This window comes from Epinephelus moara, chromosome 1 (genome assembly GCF_006386435.1).
Source record: "Epinephelus moara isolate mb chromosome 1, YSFRI_EMoa_1.0, whole genome shotgun sequence".
Taxonomy (NCBI): domain Eukaryota; kingdom Metazoa; phylum Chordata; class Actinopteri; order Perciformes; family Serranidae; genus Epinephelus; species Epinephelus moara.
The window spans coordinates 25,224,200-25,244,205 of record NC_065506.1 but is presented as its reverse complement, the minus strand read 5'-3'; the positions used below and the strand labels follow the sequence as shown (position 1 = coordinate 25,244,205).

Here is a 20,006-nt window from a genome sequence, read left to right as displayed (position 1 = left end):
TGCAAATTTATTTAAAATGCCTGCACACCCATTCAAGAGTAACAACCATGTTGGGAACCAAATACTATTTTATTTATTCAGAACATAAAAGCTGCAGTCAGTATTTTGATTAATACAGGCAGACAGTCATAACAAATTTAAAAAAACCTTCATTTCTAATCTGACACTCGAAATTGAAAAACACTAACAGACAACAATTACAATGAGTACATCCTGACATCATAGAGTGGCACTGAGCAATAATGAAAACATCAAATATGAAAGCTGTGACCATTAAAAATTAGACACATTCAGACAAACTGTCCTGTGCTGCACTGGGCAGAGTCTTTCAATGTCTTTCAATAATGGGCTGTATTACTAAAAACAAGGCCCACACTTTCCACCAGTGCAGAAAAGGGAGGTGAGGACAGGGGACCAAATGAAATTCAGCAGTGACAGTTTGCTTCAAATCAACTCAGATAAAATGAAATGCGCATGCATGTCTTAAAAACATTTTTTTTCCTCCTGTGCAACCTTTTGATTGACCCCGCTTTAAGAGGTGAAGGAACAAGACCTTGCAACAGATCATTCACCAAAAAAAAAAAAACACCTTCAACCAACCACGGTGATTTGTGCTCAGACATACTATCTGCTAATACACCTAAATGAGGTGAAGGGTGCTCTTGAGTTTTTTCTGTCTGCTGTCAAAAGAAAACCACACACCATGTGTGCAACATGATCAGTGGGCTGGAACAAAAAATGACTAAAAGCTGTTAAATGAGTTCTTGAGCAGGCAAGTTGAGTGTGTCGCCCTCTAGTGATTATGTAATTGTCACCGCAGCTCAAAACCTGCAAGAGAAACAGAGAATCACAGACTTCATGTTAAAGTTCATGTTAAATCCAACTTTTGTTGAAGATTTACAAAAAAAAAAAAGACAACCGCTTCTTAGACTTGAAATGGAAGCTACTATGGTGGTACTTAGCCGACAGTTAATTCAAAGCCATGTGGATTGTCCACAAATACAAGTATATGCACTCTAGTTTGGTTTATGACATTACATTTGGGAGGTTACAACAGAATAGCAGTGTTATACTTTACAGGGACACAGTAAACACAGATTTGTTTGATGTCAATAATTTATATTGCCATTACAAGTTGTTTTGTTGTCTTACCTTTGAGCTTATTTGGGAATCCCTGCCACAATCTCAGACTCAATACCACAGTGATCTGATCCACGCAGGATCTTAAAGAAACCTGAAGACCAGAGACAAACCAGAGGGCAGTTTAACAAACTGAAAGAGAATAGCTTTGACCCAACACCAGTCATTGTCTGTTTGGAAGTATAAAATATCTTCATATCTTAAAAATGCAGTTGGTAACATTTATGAAAATAACTTTGTGCCATACTGTCACTACATTCTGAGAGAAGACCATGAAACAGTCTGTGAAAATAATCATGTCCCTCCTGTTCTTCCTACTGACTAAAATGGTATTCGCTAGAATCAGACTACAGCACCAGTCGCAGTCAAGACCCTAATGCAGCTGCAGAGTCATGTCAATCACTCCTTGAACTGTGGTCAAGTTGTCACACAGGCAGTGCTGATTAAATATGAATCAAGATTTTGTTACTGCGTTGTCCATTTCTCTCCTAAAATGTTTTCGCAAACACATTCTAGTATACATTTAACTGTTACCAACTGGTTTCAACATTGTGGCCAGGTCACAAACTCTCATTTTACAGCTAAACAGTACACTGAAATATGTTTCTGAAAACATTTGGAGGTGAGAAATACACAATGCAGTAACACAATCTTGATTCACATTTGATCAGCACTGCCTAGTTTGACAGTCTGACAGCAGGTCATGAACTGTGACAGCTGCTTTTGAAACTCCTCGGCTTTGATTGGTTGTATCGATCATGTGCAATAAGGCCATTAGAAATGTTACAAGGCAATAGAGTAGGCAGAGGAGTATAATTTTCTTTCACATATTATCAGTCTCATTTAGTGCTGTGTAAATACAGAGACAGTTATAACTTATAAATGTTACCAACTGTAGCTTTAAGTGTGAGAACATATGGCATGTGCATTTGGGTCTCATATTCATAGCAGCTGTCAAGTATATACAGTACAAGGAGTTTTACATAGCAAAGCATGATGGACTAGTTGATTTACTGGTATTTAACTTGTTGACGACAAGTATTTATATAATCTCATTCAACTCCACAATACCACTATGAAAAAATAGTCTCAGCTAAAATGTGCATGGGAATCCAGGTTTTGAATAGGTATGAAAAGTTTGTGACATAATCAGGATGTTGACTGAACAACGTGTTCATTCGAGGCTTCAGTGTGTTGTATTAGACTGTTTTACACTGAAGGGTTTCTAATATTCCATTTCCTTAATAAATGTAAACAGGAGAGCTAACATTTATCGTTGTTTGAATGTTAGTTAAAAGGATCATAAGTGGTAAAATGTGTGCCTCTGCTCACCGTTATCACCCCAGTCAGTGTTCCAGGAGTTGGCACAGAGCCAGTAGGGAACACCACCCTCCTCACCCCAGCCCAGGACCTTGATGGCATGGCCACCAACAGCAGACCCAGTCATGTGCTGATACACACCTGGAGACAAGAAAAATAAAACAAGGCAATAGAGGGGAGGGTCAGCAAGAGTTTGAGTTCAAGAGACTGCCAGAAACAACATTTTACAGAACCACTGAGCAAAACGTGCAGTCAGAGTTCACCCTGTGCTCAACAGGTTGTGAGTGTACAAGTGCTCAGTATTCCACGTGTTCATGCTACATTTGTCTGTTGATGGTGCTCGAGTGCTTACCAGTCTTGTACAGCAAGAAGTCTTCATAGACGGTGAAGGCTCCCTCTACTGGACCGTTCTTGTATATCTCACTCTGGATCTGCTCCTCATCTGACAGCACACTGTAGGACGTTTTACCTGCAACACACTTTGTTTTAGGACCCTGTGCTGTGTGTGTGTGAGACATAAACACTGTTCTTATGGCACATGACTTGATAAATAGATGAAACAATTAGACTTTATCAAAGATCTAACAAATACTATGTATGATTCTAGATTTAATAAAACCTAAGACTATAACTGGTTGAGTGACAGGAATTCTAAATAAACTAAAATATATTCTCTGCAGGATTATGCTGTGTTTGGGAAGTTCCCGGGCACAGCTGCAGGTGAGGTCTGGACTTACACTAACTCCTACAGAGCTCATTTATGGAAGTAGTTTTTTTCTGCTGTCTTACCATAGTGCTTGTCTGCTTTGTAGCTAGGTGTGTATCCAGGTTCACACTGCAGGACGCATTGGGGTGTGTCTCCACCCTCCCCAGTGCAGGGGGGTCTGGTGCCATTCACATGATGTTCACAGGGAGGTATGGTGTAGGGCCGACAACCTGGAGACACAAAGAGTAAAAAAAGGTCAGGGGTCTCATTAGAATATGCCACAAAATGAGGCCTTTAAGAGTCGTATACCACTTCCCACGTAAAAGATGTGATGTATATAAAAATAACCTTGATAGGAGAATGTGCACACCCGTACGGGATCTCTGACCCATGTGTATGAACATTTTGGAGACAGAGGAAATGGCGTCACAGAGGGTGAGGTGGTGTACGCCAGATTGTAAAAATAAAGGCTGGCTTTCACATATTTAATTTAACTTAATATCACGCTACTTGTAGATCCACTTTATCCTCATATCCTCAATATGAGTCCTAATCATAATGCAGGCCAAGATCGCCATTACAAAACTTTTTTTGTGTTCACCTATCAAACTTTAATCTCCAAATAACATCCCAGGGTATGACTACCACTGATTGTCGTGATTGGGTACATGGATTTTGTCTGCACATGCCCTTTTAGTATGGTTCTGATGCACTGTTTTAAAAACGAGGTCTCAGAACTGTAGATACCACACATGTGAATCACAGTGGGAGTGCCACACACAAAACTCACCAATGTGAGAGTCATAGAGACCACCAGAGACCAGTCCCGCATTAGTCCAGAAGTCCCAGGCAGCTGAAGGGTAGCCACCGTTACATCTAAAAAGACAGACAGAAAACAAGGAAAGTTAATTTGTTTTCCACTTTTACAGACAACCACTACACACTCCCTGCCTTCAACTCCACAAGGTCACACTGTGCATCATCAGGGAGGCACTGATACAACTTTTTCCTTTTCCAATAGCAACTCTGAATCCCACTTCTTAGTGCTGTATCAACTGATATCAAGAACTCATTCATTCGCACTTTCAAATTAGTTTACCTCTCTGTGTGGATCTCACTCATCTTTACGTAAGGTTACATTGAGACGACTGTATTTCCTGTGGATCAGTCATGTCACAGCTGATACCTGATCTGCTTAATAATTTCAGTTTTGGCGCAGATGCTAATTCTCTGTATTGGTTCGGTACATTCCTGTAAATTATCAGTCTATGTTCTTATCAGATCATTCACTGGAGAGCTTGTTTTGGAGCCAATTCATTTTCTCCTCACATTAAATACTCAGTTATTCAAACTTGAAACCGTGCAGTTTACTACTGAGCTCTGCTTGATAGTCCACTGAAATCATCTACTCGGGAAATTTGTTCACAACACAGTAGCAACATTTTCACACATTCCTGCCTCTCACCCCATGCCACAGCTGTCACAGCAGGTCAGCAGATCCTCAGAGGAGATCTCCACACTGACTTTGCCATTGCTGTGGATACACAAACGGTCAGAGATGGCCTCTGCAGCACCAAACGCCTGTGGGCAGAAGAACCAAGACATGCCTCAGACACATAAATACAATTCAGTGTGAGTTTTTCCTCATCTGAACTGAGGGTTAAAAGGACACAAGGTGTTGTTTACTGTACAGACTGCAAAGCCCTTTGAAACACGTTTGTAATTTAGGGCGGTGCACAGTGTAAATAAAATTAACTAAAACTATCAGTTGTGAGTGTGAATACCTATATTTAGCATGGGTCAATTCATCAATTTTTTTTTTACCTGCACCAAAACAATTTTTTGTGTATTTATTTGCCATCACCTTTGTCACAAAAAAAAAAAAAAAAAAAAAAAAAATCACCCGCTGCAACATTTTCTTTTTAATGACAAGTCGGAAATGAGCAACTTGTCAGATTGTTACAATGTCATTTGAGCTGACTTTCCTTTTAATTTTCTCAATAACTGTACAGTAACATTACTTCAAATTTTACATGGCCATAATCAGGGTCATGAAAGAGACTGAACCTGAACAAGAACAAGACTACATTACAAATGTAAGTAAACCTCTGAACAGCAACGCATTGAATTTATGGGCGTTTAAAATTGTGGCCATTTTTAATGTGTTACACTATCACTGAATTTTATGTTGTACAGTAATAATACTTTAAGGTTATATAGTCACAGTCTGGAACATTTTGAGCAGAAATCTAATGCACTCAGCATAGCTATTATGGAAATGTTTTTATCATACTAGGATTTCTTTGAGGAAATCACATATTCAACAATACTTATAATTGTATATGACATATAATACTCATTGCTGCAGTGTTTCTTCATCTTTCCCAGTTAGGGTAAGGATAAAGTTACGGTATCCTTACTGGTCCCGTAACAGCACAAATTGATGCGCATCAAAAATAAGGTTTTACACTGTGCTGCTGTTGCATTGCTGCTCTGTCTTGTCTGTCTGCATCCAATTTTTGAGCCACAATGTTATAAATTTGTTTTTCACTATGTGAGAAAATGTGGTGAGTGTTTGAAAAGTATAAATTGTGAGAGTCTCACGGTCATTGCTTGAGAGCCCTGCACAACATATTTTCTGTAAGTCATGTGCACCGGTGGATGTAGAGCTGAGAATTACATGCACAGCTCAAACTTAGCATGCAAATGCACAATATTTCGAGTCCCGGAATGTGTGACACATTACTAACCACAATCAAATTCACAATCATTAACAAAAGTCCCTAGATAATTTGTTTCTTAAAATATTAATGCTCAACCCCAGTGAAATGTGGTCACATCTTTTGAGCAGTGAGTTTTTCTCTCACCCAGCAGGATCCACAGGAGCCCTGGTCTCTGATCTCCTTCAGAGTGGGACAGTTGGGCCACTGCTCTCTTGAGTCAAAGTTTTTAGGCAGCTTCATGTCTCCAGAATACTGAACCCTAGAGCAGAAAACACAGTCAAGTATTACTACCTAAACTTGACAAGGCTTGATCCAGGACACTGAAACCACTGCATGTTTTTCTACATATAAATGTATACGGTCCATGTATAATAGGGGGATGTGCAACACTGCATATACTCACTCTCACTGTTCTATACGCATGATGGAAAACTAATCTGAAGTGCATTTCTGGTGTGTCATGAGTGAGACTCACAAGACTGGCAGTTTGGGTCCCTTCAGCATCGTGCCGCAGAGTTTCTGGACGTAACTGTAGTCGACATTATTGAAGTTGTGACCAGCCTGCAGGGGAGGAGAGAAATTTAGTCACATAGAACCACACACAAAAGTCCACTGTAAGACAAAAGCAACAACTCACCCTCCAGGTAGTGTTGAGCTTATTGATGTAGTTGACCATGTCACCGGACAGTGGTTTGAGGTGGGGTCTGGCCAGGCTCACTGACAAGCTGGCAGCCAATAACAGGAGGGCTGCACGCCACATTTTGACTGAAAAATACAAAATGAAGAGGAGAAATGTATTTGTTATTCACATTAGAAAATGAAACATGAGCCATGGTAGTTTCATTGCATAAATTCTGATTCAATCACTAAACCTAAGCACGATTACGCAACCCTAAATTAAACACCAACTATTTCAACTCCAGGCAAAATGTGTATTTCGATTTCCCTCAACTTTAAGTGCTGAAGACTGACTGGATAACAATGTCTCACAACGAAAGCTACGTCTTCCACATTCATAAATCAATACAAACCTGAGGCAATGCAAAGATGTGCTTAAAAACACTTGCCTACACTTCTGACACGGAGTCCTGAAACTAGGTGTTGAAAAGAAAATGTTCATAGCTGACTAGACATCATCACTCTGGTTGCAACTACAAGTGGAGCATGCATACACAAAGTGGAGAAAACCTCTTATCTTCAGTCATGCCCAGTGGTCTTTCCAGTGGTTTAACACGCTCTATCAACAGGCACATACCTACAACAAAGGGTACTATGATTTCAGCCAGTACCTTAGATTTAATCTAGAATATGACTTCGGACTTTCGATCCAAGATGGACTGGGTTTCAGTTCCCATTTAAAAAGCTTACAAAATAATGTTTCCTAATAGTTCCTCATGATGCAGAATATGCAGTTTTAGGTAAAAGCAAGCCTCAAATGCTCCCACGCTCTCAGATGGTACACGAGAACACCATATCAGAGATGAAATGTACTGGTGAGAGTTGATATCAGCTACAGACAGGGACCCATTAGAGACCATAATGTAGCCTATTAAATAGAGGCATGGATTGTGCTCAGGATAAGCAGGACGCTCTAAGTCCAGTAAAATCAATACCAGTGCAGACACTGTGCTTCTTCATAAATCTGTAGGATGAACCAGCATGCAGCTTCAAACTCTCATAGAGGACGACAGGTTACCTAATCTTAAAACCTGAACAGCAGGAGTGGAGAACAAAAGCCTTTTGATGAAAAGACACAGGAAATGTTGACTTTTTCTTTATAAACATTCAAAAGATTCTGTTGCTATTTTTATGCGTTTCAAGAAAGACTACTGTTGCCAAACACAATTTTACACAGGTCTGCGTAGGAGCTCATTAGACTTGTGTACAGTGGCTTATTGCCAAACAAATCTGCTCTGGAGAACAAGAGCCCGTCTTGTTAGTCACCTGTAAAATCTCCACACCTGTTAAGGCATGTCCCGTTTCTGTGACTGAGAAAGCAGAAGAGGACCCAATGAAAACTGTCAGAGGGAGTGACGGGCGGAGAAAATATGAATTCCATTGAAATCAGTTGATATCACATGACTGAGGCCAGGGTAATGTCATGAGCAAAAAGTAAACAAGGGGAAGTAAGAGGAGAAATTTCCCCTTCATACACTGACATCTGTTTTATGAAATCACACTAAACATACTCCACTCACTTTTAATTAAAAAAAAAAATCTAAACCAGCGCTCAACTTTTTAATAACACAATTTAAAGAACTGTTCTGTCATATTCTGTATATTGTAAGAAAAGTGAACAGTGATGTCCTTGGCTGGTCATTACTGTATTCTCAACTACTAGGTTGTGGTTACAGGTTGGTTGTATGGGTTGTCCAGCTGTTGGGGGAGAATGGGTTAGCTTTTATTCTACTGCATGCGCTGTAAACAACTTTATATGATTTCTGATTCATATTCAGATGTGTTTTCTCTGATCACAAATTGTGGTATGGAGGTACAAACACAGAACAAGACATCAATACAAAAGTGAACAACCAGAATAGATCATTAGCACAAACTTGAGTCACTTAAAGAGGGGCAGAACTTTCATCAAAAAAGCACCCAGTTTACATATTGTCCTTGGTTTATCTGTCTGCAATAATAATAATATAAGTTTAAACATGGACAGGTGGTTTATAAGGTGTTTTGGCAGGTATTTCTTTCTATTCTAGACCATGCTCTATAACTGTGAACCAGCTACATGATGTACAAGCTGTAAACTATGTGCAACATATAAAAATTAAAAAATACAAGGCAAACAAGTGCACATTTAGGCTGCAAGAAAAAAAAAAATTTCATTACAAGTTTATTCAGTTTTTAGAGAAGTGGTTTAACCAATCCCACAAACACAAGCACACACAGCCTTGTAGCTGACACAATGTCGTCATATCAAAGTGGTTTGGGGAAGTGACACTTCAGCCTGCTGACCTGCCTGAAAGGAATCAGTCTCATGTCAATTACTTTCAATACAGTTACCACAGAGCAAGACTTGCAGAGGTTACATTATCTTGCTGAGTCATAGCGTGGGAGGGCTGTCAGGCCTTTCTTCAGCAAAACTCTTGCATCTTCAAAATGTCAAAACAGCCCTGCATTTAGCTCGGTGCCTAGCTGATGCTAACCAAGGGACTTTTGAAGGCTAAGTGGTTGGTAATATGTTCCCCTGTGTGGGAGATTTAAGATAGAGATGGAAACAGACGAGTCAGCTTTAAAGCCACTTTACCATCACCTCCTTATTTTTAAGTAGAGCCAGTGATGTTCACCTTAGTCCTATAACAGTGGGTTGAGTTCAACTGGAGGAGACCTTCAAATACTGTGTTGAGCTACTTTGTCTCCTCTTCGGATACTTAATGTTTTCACATCTACACTAAACAGGACAACGCCTATCAGTATGCATATAAGTCAGCTTTACCTGAAGAGAAAGATGCAGAACTCAAGCCTTGTTTGCCAAACAACAAGAATCCAGTTTTTAATAAAGTGCTTAACTGCAGGTGGGGCAAACAATGTTCTGTAATGTTCCTTCTCAAGCTATGTCTGTGTATCCAGCACAAGGACCTGGAGGAAACTGCCAAAAGATACTGAACAAGTATTGACTTTCTAGAACATGAAAGTACCACACACACACACCTTTTATATCTTGCCTGCAAACATGTATCACCAAGGACACACACGGTCTGCAATCTGCAATCATTGACTGTAAATCAAGTAATTTCCTCATTCCTGTCACATTGCCGAAGAACTGCTGACAGGAAGGAAGTCCATGCTTGATTTACTCTATAACTGTAAATGTACAGGCTTCACTTTTCCATATTTTTCTGTCTTTCTTTTGCACAAACTGGACTGGAAATGGTGTAGGAGTGACTCTAAAGTGATTTTACACCAATCTGTTACAGCTCATTTAGCTCTGCTGTGACCCTCTGAAGTATCACAGACAGGTTTATAACTCTATAAAACAAGTCCCAGCTCCTTTCCTTTGTCTGGTTAAAGCAAAGGACAGAATGGCTGCCTCCCACCCTCATAAAAAAGATAGTTTCACTTTCCATTTCTCTGTTGTATCATTGTTCAGTATTATGTTTCATATTCACTTTAACTTCAGGTTTTAGGTTATTTTCTAACTTTAACTGAGGTGCTGCCTACACCTGGTTTCACATATCTGTGTCCTTATCAAATCAGCTCCAACTGCTTTCCAACGTTTATCTTATCACCTCTGACCATGAAGCCTGAAATGGGTCACAGTCAGTAACAACAACCACCGTTTGAGCTATAAAAACAAAAATGACTTAAACTGCTTTTTGTATTATTAGTCGGTACAAAAACATTAACTGAGCACACAGTTTGACGTGTTTCCTTTAGTTTATGTGTAACGTTAGAGTTAAGTGTGCCAGATTTAGCTAGGCTAGCTGTTAACTGCTAACTCACCGTGTAAACACTCTCTAACTAACGTCTGATAACCGGAAACTGATAAACTGAGGACAAAGCGACAAAAAAGAATCATTTACCTGAGGCTTGTTTGTCAGCTGTTGGTGTGAACTTTAAATCTTCAGCTCCAGTTTCCCCCTCCTGTCTCTACACGGGACTAATCAACAGTGTGATTGAGAAACGGTCCTCCGCTCATATTTATGTGTGAGAGCACGTGAGCTGGTCACATGAATGCAGCTCATGTGATCTGTAACGAAACCTAACCGTCACCACAAACTCTTTCGTCCAGTCTGTGGGTATGGTGGTTAATACAATCATAAATGTGGTCTTTAAGGCCAGACAGCCGTCTGAATCTGGATTTAACCAGTAAAAACACACTAACAATGACAGAGTGTGGTGTAGTGGATCTCCACCTCTTCAGTCTGAACACTAGGTGGTGCTAAACTCACCCTCTCTATCACCACTTTGTCCTCAATGTACAGAACAAAATGTTTGGGGTAGGCTATTTATTTTTGTATGAGAATACTGCAACGTAACTGTTGTTGTCATTTTAAGTTATATTTTATGATTATCATCAAAAATTACCTTTGATATAATGATAGCACACATGGATGGATTACTGAACAGGCCTACTGGGCACAGGCTAAGGGGCCTGAAGTTTCAGGGCCCCTCCACAGCCTTCACCTGCAAAATTTCACTTGAAGAGACACGCACTGACCAGGAAATACAACACAAAGAGACATAAAACAGCTACAAAGAGATGCAAAACAGCTGAAAAGGAACACAAAGAGCTTCAGCCATTACAGAAAGGGGCAAAACAATCAAAAAGAGACGCAACACGACTATGACAAGATTCAACATGACAACAACCTCAAAGGAATATAGAATGGCTACAAAGAGTTGCAGAGCAACTACGGTAGACAAAAAATTACTCTTAATTACAGACAGATATGTAACGACTACAAAGAGACACAAAGTAACTGCAAAGAGACACAAAATGACTACAATTATACACAAAAGGACTACAAAGAGACACAAAATGACCATAAAGACACACAAAATGACTACAAATATGCGCAAAAGGACTACAAAGAGACACAAAATGACCACAAAGAGACACAAAATGACTACAACAAGGCTCACAATGACTGCAATGACACACAAAATGACTACAACAAGGCTCACAATGACTGCAAAGGAACATAAATTGATTACAATGAGACACAAAATTACTACAATGAGACTAAAATGACCACAAAGAAACACAAAATGACCACAACGAGACTTACAATAACTAAGAGACACAAATATCTACGAAGAACCACAAAATGATTAAATGATTACAAAGAGACACAAAATGACTACAGAGATGCAAAGCAACTACAAAAACATTAGAAATGATCATAAAGGAACTTAGAATGGCTACATAGAGTTGCAAAGCAACTATTGGTCTATTGGGCAACTATTGGACAAAGAATGACCACAAAGAGACACATAATCACAGAGAGATATGTAAGGACTACACAGTGACAAAAAACATTATCAAAAACAGAGGCTATCTATAGAGTCTGTGTGTCTTGCTGCTGTGTAGGAGAGGTGGTGGGGCCTTCTGCATGTCTGGGCCCAGGGGCCCATTGTCTCATACGCCCATGGTGGAACAGTGGTGAAGTGGTTAGTGCTTTCACCTTCCAGCAAGACGGTTCTGGGTGCTCTGTGTGGAATTTGCATGTTCTCCAGCTTCCTCACAGTAGGTTAGGTTAACTGTTGACTGTGAATGTGAGCATGAATGATTGCCTGTCTCTGTGTGTCAGCCCTGTGATAGTTAAGCAGCCTGTCAGGGATGTACCGGACAAGGATAAGTGATTCCAGATAATTCAAATCAAAGTCTGCTGTCTGTATTGCTCTGATGTCTTTCTTCTCACTCCCATCATCATCAGGAAAGGCAGCACTGCCCCTGTGCAACTCAGTCACTTTCAAGTTAGTGCTGTGATCAAAACTGTAAAAATGAAATGTAATTTCTTCCTAAGGGAAGGGTCCCTCTGCTTGTCTGTGCCCAGGGGCCCACTGTCTTATAATCTGCACGTCTATTGGTTGTGTTTTGTGGGAGAACTTTGAACAAAGATTTTTGATCTTGATGGAACTTCCTAGTAAAGAAAAGGTAAAATAAAATAAATAAATAATGCTGAGGGCTATATTTTGATAATGCATGCACAGCAATGCACGGTGACATCTGACCATTTTTAGTTTATCTCTGACCTTTATTTTTCATTGTGTTCTTCTGAGAAGTAGCTTGTGATCTGTGAATGATGGTGACAAGTGTTTTAGTGCTGTATCATGCTGTGGATCACTGACCACAGGGAAAATGCTGATCACCTAGCTGCTTTCTCTTCCTTCTCTGAGTCTGTCATCTGACTTTCAAAATGATGAGATGGGGAAAATACTGTAAGCACAGCACACCAGCTTTAATCATTGTCTTACCAAGACAGTTACATAACAGCTGATCCTCCTTTTAAAGCAAAGCATGAGTGATCAACAACACTGTCCTATTTAACCAGGTGAACTAAAGTCAAACCAAAATCACACTCTTCTTTAAACTCAGTTAAACTATTATTTAACTTAATGAAGTTGGTCAACTGTGTGGAAATTGGTTTGTAACTACAGCTTTGCTTGGCAATATAAAATATACATGTCTTGTCTATTCTTCATAAATCCTTTTTAAGGCTTTTGTAAAACTTCATTACTCTTTGTCATTACTTTTTTGTGTATTTCTATTCATTTATGATGTACATATTACCATTGCACAAATAGTTTTAAAGCTTAAAGTCTATTATTGATTTTAGCTCTGTGATTACCAATGTTTTTGTTTGTTTGTTTGTTTGTTTGTTTGTTTCTTCTTTGTATTTATTGTGGGTGTATTTGTTGACCTGTGTGGTGAGCCACTGCAATTTCCTTGCAGGGATGAATAAAGTTGAACTGAATTAATGTGACTTGTGCTGTTTTTTTTTATTATTTTATTACAGCACAGTAATAACTACACTAATAAGAGGCTTAAAGTAATTTTTGCTTTATTACCCAATGTTGTTTCAAGGTTCAAGACATTCATTATTTTAATAATGTTTGTTTGCTTGTTTAATCTTTATCTGAACTCCGCCACAGCCGATCCCTGGCCCGGATGAGAAATGAGAAGTGTTGAGCATATACACAGAAAACTGTTGGTTCTTCAGCAGTGCTTTCAGTTGGGTTAAGGTGATATATAGCAGCGGTTCCCAACTGGTGGGTTGCAGTCCAAAAGTGGGTCAAGAGTCCATTCTGAATGGACTGCAAGTGAATCGCAAACACAGTTTGTAAAAATCACATTTATTTTTAAGTACAATGATTTTCCGGCACAGAGCTTTTATGTTTAAGTGGTGTTTTTCACTGTAGATTGAGTGACTAACAGACAGCTACTCAACAGAGACAGCAAACTCGCTCGGTGACATGACCAAATGCAAGTATGACGCTGGATATTTTAAACTGTGTGGACCTTGAACTACTTACTAAGGAGAAACATGAACCCTGTGGCTGCACCAGTTGGGAACCACAGCTTTTTGGCACCGCTGCCACACAGAACATTTTGGGCCCTGTGTGGTTCTTTAGAGGTTCTCTATACTGGTTCTTTCTCCTCTAAAGTAAACTAAGCTGAGGAACCTGTAGAGAACCTTTAATGTCCCTGTTCTGCCCTCCATTTGAGCGCATATAATATTTAAATAGATTTTGTGGACTGCAGTGCCCCTTTTGGTTACTCAATAGCAGTAGCTGTAGAGCAGAGAATTTCCCTCAGAATCAACCAGCACATGGTGAAGAGCATATGGTGACCGCTTCTCCTGCTGCAGTTTTGTCTTCAGGGTTGTTGCCTTGGACACTATTTGTCTGTGAGTATTTGGGGTTAACATTTTATAGATATGACATGCACAATATGTTTTCTGTACATTTGTTTTGCTGTAAATTCAGCTAAAATGACCTGTAGCCTAACTTTGCTAACTGGCTAACGTGCTTTGCTCTGCTACTCGGTATATTTTATTTCAGATATAGTCATGTCAGTGTGATAAGTATTCAGAATCTGATTTGTGTTTGCATTTTGTATTTTTGTTGCAGTTTTACAGTAACTGGTCTACATTAAATTTTCAAGAAAAGTCACGCCTTGTGGTTATTGGAGAACAAGACTGTTCGCTAACTGTCTAGCTCTGTATGAGGACTCATTGCGAGGACAGTATAGTCCCTGTATTGCTCCTCAGATGTTCTAAACTGGTTCTTCAGTTTAATTTAGTTAACTGGGAAAGAAGAACAACACTACATTATAATAGTCTACAAACAGAGTATTTCCAGAGGTTAACACATCAAAGCAGTAAGTCAGTCAATGTTTTTGCCTCTATGTCCACAGAAGTATTCCAGTATTCCACGTGCAAGCCACGTTTTGTAAGACACGATTAACAATAAGTTGTATTATAAGTAATGTGGTATTGGAGGTATGTTGACTCGTCAATGGTGTTATCTGGCTTAATTCAAGGGCCCTGGCTTAAAATTTAAAAACAATATGATGCTACATGGCATCTTCAATGATTCTACATAGCACTATTTGACAAAGGCACTGTATTGTCCCTTTAAAAGATGGAGACCATAAAGCACCAAAATAGGTTCCCCTATAATTGTGAGCCAAGGAAAAGCTTTTGGGTACTGTAGGTACTGTTAGGCACCATTTTTGTTGTGTTTGCTAGCGTGTATAACCAGCCCCACCTATTAAAAACTAATCTTTACTACAGAAACATTAGAGGTTTTCTTGTTGAGATACTGGGTTTCGATCTCAAGAGAGACCTGCATCAGCAATGTAACACAAAGTTACATTCAAACAGGATATTTATGCAAAGACAAAACATCACAAACTGTAAAGTAAAAGTGCTGAAGTTGTAGTTTAAAGACTTCGTACAAGAAAAGACCCCCACAGATGCTTTTTCCAGATTTATTAAAAGTAGCTTCAAATCTCCTTGGGGGAATCATAGACAGCTTCACTTTGCTGCTGTAGTGTGTTTCACGTTGAAGGGGCACCATAGGAGAAGCCCTTTTTACTGAATTATTATGCAGATATGGTGCAAAATTCTACTATAGTTTTTGTTTAATAAAAGGTCTGCATAGAAAACTTGGGGCCACACCAGCACGGAAACACTTTACACAATGTACAGAGGAATGAGAGGAACGGTGGTGCATGCTTCAGGCCCCCCCAGCAGGTTAATCCAGCCCTGTAATAATGTCAACACAGTATGTTCACTGTAATGCTGCACCAGCCATTATACCAGTGACTTTACTGACTCCACCATGTATTTATTACTGTATCATTCACATTGTCGTTATGCATCTCCACCTCTGTGTCTAAAGCTCATGAAAATATTCAATTGACAGTAAATGTAAGAATGATCAATAAAAGACAAAACTCAAAGCTTTGATCATGACTGATGATTTTATTTTGTCACATCAACAGCACAGTAACTGACTCACCACAACCAGCAACAGTTGCTCTGTGGAAACATTTGTAGAGATGAGGTGATGCATGTTGATACATGGAGGCCGTCCCGTGACTAAGTGACGTCACACTCAATCAGCAAACTAATATCAGTTCATCAATAAATATATGATACTGCCTCTAAACGACTTCACGTGTGAAACTTTAGCACAAACCTTGACGTAATGCACCGTGGCTGTCCTCGCTTGTCATAACAGTAAATGTGACCAAATATAAAAGAAGGAAATTTTTAAGAAAATACAAAATGAGACAAATTAGAAACACAAGTGAAGACTATCATACACGTCAGGTACACAAAGCAAAGCATATCGTTCAAATACAAAGCAATACACACGTCATAAGACAAGCGTGGCAGCTGAAGCTGTCTGTCTACAAGGCAAAGCGCTGAGTCATGATGATCAAGCCAAGGCATCGTCTAAAGCACGTGCGTGTAGATACATTTTAATTAGTGCACTAAGATACATTTCATTAGCTTATTGCTGTTGCGTACACATACATCCAAGCATGTGAGTTAAGTACTGTAATGTGTGTGTAGTTACAGTGAGTGCTTTCTCTCTCTGAAGGAATAGATACAATTCTCTGGATGAACTAGTAACATGCAGTGACTCCTTTATCTATCAGCAGGTATGTGGATAACAGCTTGACACAGCTTTGATGCAGCGCGTTTTTCTCTGCACTTTGTTCCATAAACACCGATTTATAGTCTGCCCATGTTTTATCACAACATTTAACTGCTCATTACAGATACAGAAATTACTTTATAGCTATTATATTTGTTTAGAAAGTTAAAATAATACAGCACAGTTAAAAAAGAAAAACAGAAAAAATAGAAGACAAGTATACATGGAAGACTGATATTGTTAATTCTATGGTTACAATCAGATTTAACATATTCAAATAAATAACATTCATAACATTACATAATACTGGTGTTGACCAAACTTTAAATTCATAGCAGCACATTGTTCCAGGGACATTTTTATTCTAAACCTCTGCTCCTTATCTATTCCCTTCCTTCCAGTAGCTACATTATCAAAAATGTTTTATGCATTTAAAGTTGTTGTCAGTCATACAGTGAGTAATTCTCATCAAAACAAATTATAAAAAGATAATAAAATCATTTTTGTCACTTGGAAATTCAGTTTCACTGAGGTAGGAGGTTTAACTGAAAGATATGCGGATGGACTGCGTATATTTATGAGTATAGTGGGCTTTACAAGGGAATACTGACGACATTTAAATTTGTAAATATTTAGTTAAGACTGTCAGAATTAGATTTCCCCCTTTATGTTTACTGAGATGGACTGTCTGCATCTGAGGAAATGATTTCTTGTCCAAAACGAAACTGAACTGCTACATCTTTTTCTTTACAGGCAGTAAAATAGACCTTGATATTGTACATGGTTAACTTTCTGCACAAGCTAGGTACACAGTTTCAACATATGCTCACTCACAACATGACCATTTGTAGATCAACAAATCATGCTGTGTTACCTTAAATTATGAGGATTTATTTTTACGCCTCAATGGAAAATGGTGAACATACTGATTTACTGACTGATTAAGGACGATGTTTGACAACAGCAAAACATCCATTTACAAACTCTCACACAACTCGTTGCAGTGTAATCCAAGTCTCATTTATCCAGTTATATGCTCAGTACTTCCAAAACACATGAAGCTCAAGCGAAAGTTCAGTCAGGAAGACAATTCTTTTCATGCTTCGGCTGTAACTTTCTTCCTCACCCTGCCATTCACTCCTCGCCTCTATTCGCCTCAGCAGTCATCAGCCAAAGTCAGCAGCTACCACCACCACTACCAGTGTCTGTACTGCATGGGGGGGATTTATCTTGCTGCCGCTCAGGCATCCCACGATCACAAATAATCTCCCTCTGGTGTCTAAGTGCCAAAGACTGAGCACTGACATTTCACATTTAACTTCATCTTTATTTCATTCTTCTGTCTCTCCTGATTGAAACCCATTTTTGCTAAGACCTTACTATTACTTACTAAACTGACAGTGAAACTTTTCTATACTGTCTTCAAATCCAGAGTGCTAAGGTTTTTGTTTTTTTTTTGTTTGTTTGCAAAAAATGTGGGAAGTACTGACTGAGCATACACCTGGATAAACTAACTTGGATTATACTGTGTTATACTGCTTGTGTGAATGTTTGCCAACTAATGTTTTGATGTAGTTTTGCTGTTGTTAAATGTGGTCCCCGATTAACACATAAATCAATCCATGGAGGCATGCAAGAAAAACAAACTTTTCTTCCCGAATTCAAGATAACACAGCATGACTAACTGAATTACAAATGATAATTTTGTGGATGAAGTATTCCTTTAACTTTCTTCATCAGGCAGGTACACAGTTTCTTTATGTGCCTTTAAGCTGAGAACAGCTTGTTTGCTGTGTGCTCCTCAATAAAACCAATAAAACCAGTGTGAATAAATGGACGGCAACAATCCAATATATGCTAAATGCTAATAATTAAAGTAGCAGACACGGCACGCAGCAAAGCCTTCTACCAATCAATATGTAGGCAGAGGAGAAAGAATGCCAAATTAAGAATTAAAATATTTAAATCAGTTTGGAACCATAACAATTTTAGTCACAAGTTTATAAACACTACCAGTAAACTTCCATCCCAGCACATATACGTTTACTGCCATGGCAACCCACATTAACAGGACCAGGAATTAAGCTCAGTGCAAGTTCAGTTAGGAAGACTTTCTTTATGCTTCATTCATTCACAGTTCTGTCTCTCAATCTCACTACTCTGCTTTTTCCTGTCAGCTGATTATAGGCATTTGGGCGTCCAGTTAAACCAATTAAATTTTGCCATGATCTCTAACAGCTGCTGCTGCTGTCAAACTTTATATCTGCTCTCCTCTCTGCTGCTGTCATCTCAGGCCATTCACCTCCAGTCATCACATCCAGTGCCCAGTTTGAGCTCATCACATCTAAATCCTCAGTACCCTCTACATCTCATCACCACCAGCATCTAGACTCCATGGGGGAAGTAAAATATATGACATCACAAATGGAGTCTGTTCGCCAAAGACTATTCACAATTCTCATGTAAATAAAAATTCTGTCACTCAGAATGAGTCTCTCCTGACTGAACTGCTGCTATGACTGTATCTTATCATCATTCGTAAACTTCCTGTTTTTCATCAGTTAAAGAGGAAACAAACTGTGATTGTCAGAGGTGTTCATAAAAGTTACCTCTTCTTTGTTAGAGACAAGAAACCACACTTAGTATTTGTGTCCTGCAGACATTTCCTTCTTTTGTACTTCATCTTTTCTTTGTCACTAAAATTACCAGTTTGCAATTATTTGCAATTTCTTCAAAGGGCCAAATGGGGAAAGTGTCTGTCTTGTTTTTTTGAAAGACTTAAAGCATTTCTGCAGGTCATAATCATTAAAACAGACAAAAACAAGCCATCAACAAGTTTAAAAAAAAAAAAGACGTATAAAATGAAATGCATTAACAAACAGCATTACAATAGAAACATCACGTGACACTGCTTTCATATTCTATATTGCTTAATTTCCCTTTGACGTGTTCTCGTGTTATAATCATAGTGTATTCTACAGAGCATCATGCTACGTGAGCTGTACCTTTTCTGCTATAAAGTGCCGACTGGAATTATTGCAGTTACAATTAGCAACGTAAAGCAGAGCACATAATCTATAAAAAATCCCTCAAAGCTTTGCTTTTAGTCTTTTGCTTATCTGATAGTTTCATGAAAATAAAGACATCAATTAATAGATTTGAGTATTTTACAGAGTGTAAAAGGGAGTTCTGTTTCTTTGTAATGTGTGTGATGTAATGTACGGAGCTGTACACACAGTGGGTGACGGATCGGATGAATGAGTGACTTCCTGGAAACTGGACGGGATGTTTAACATCATCTGAAGGTTTTTGTGAAAAAAATGTAAGCTTTTGCAAGAATTAAAACATCAAAGCCTTTTGTAGGTATGCTTGGATTTATATTAAGTCTGCTTTATTTATTTATTTATTATGACAGATAATTGGTTTGATTGTATCAGACTTACCAATGTAGAAAAAAAGACACTGGCATTGGTAAGTGGCGTTACATGAAA

The 20,006-nt window shown here is 38.8% G+C and overlaps 1 protein-coding gene across 1 annotated transcript; it reads right to left on the bottom strand.

Annotated features, from left to right (window-relative positions):
- Window positions 1-50: 50 nt before the first annotated feature.
- On the bottom strand, window positions 51-10,580 carry ctsba (cathepsin Ba). The gene is made up of 11 exons (XM_050045205.1): window positions 10,422-10,580; window positions 6,527-6,654; window positions 6,365-6,450; window positions 6,034-6,148; window positions 4,632-4,747; window positions 3,957-4,042; window positions 3,250-3,396; window positions 2,813-2,929; window positions 2,473-2,601; window positions 1,153-1,234; window positions 51-828 (listed from the first exon to the last, which is right to left on the bottom strand). The coding sequence occupies exons 2-10, from the start codon at window positions 6,647-6,649 to the stop codon at window positions 1,161-1,163; spliced, it is 993 nt and encodes a 330-aa protein (XP_049901162.1). The 5' UTR covers window positions 6,650-6,654; window positions 10,422-10,580; the 3' UTR covers window positions 51-828; window positions 1,153-1,160.
- Between the last annotated feature and the right edge of the window lie 9,426 nt (window positions 10,581-20,006).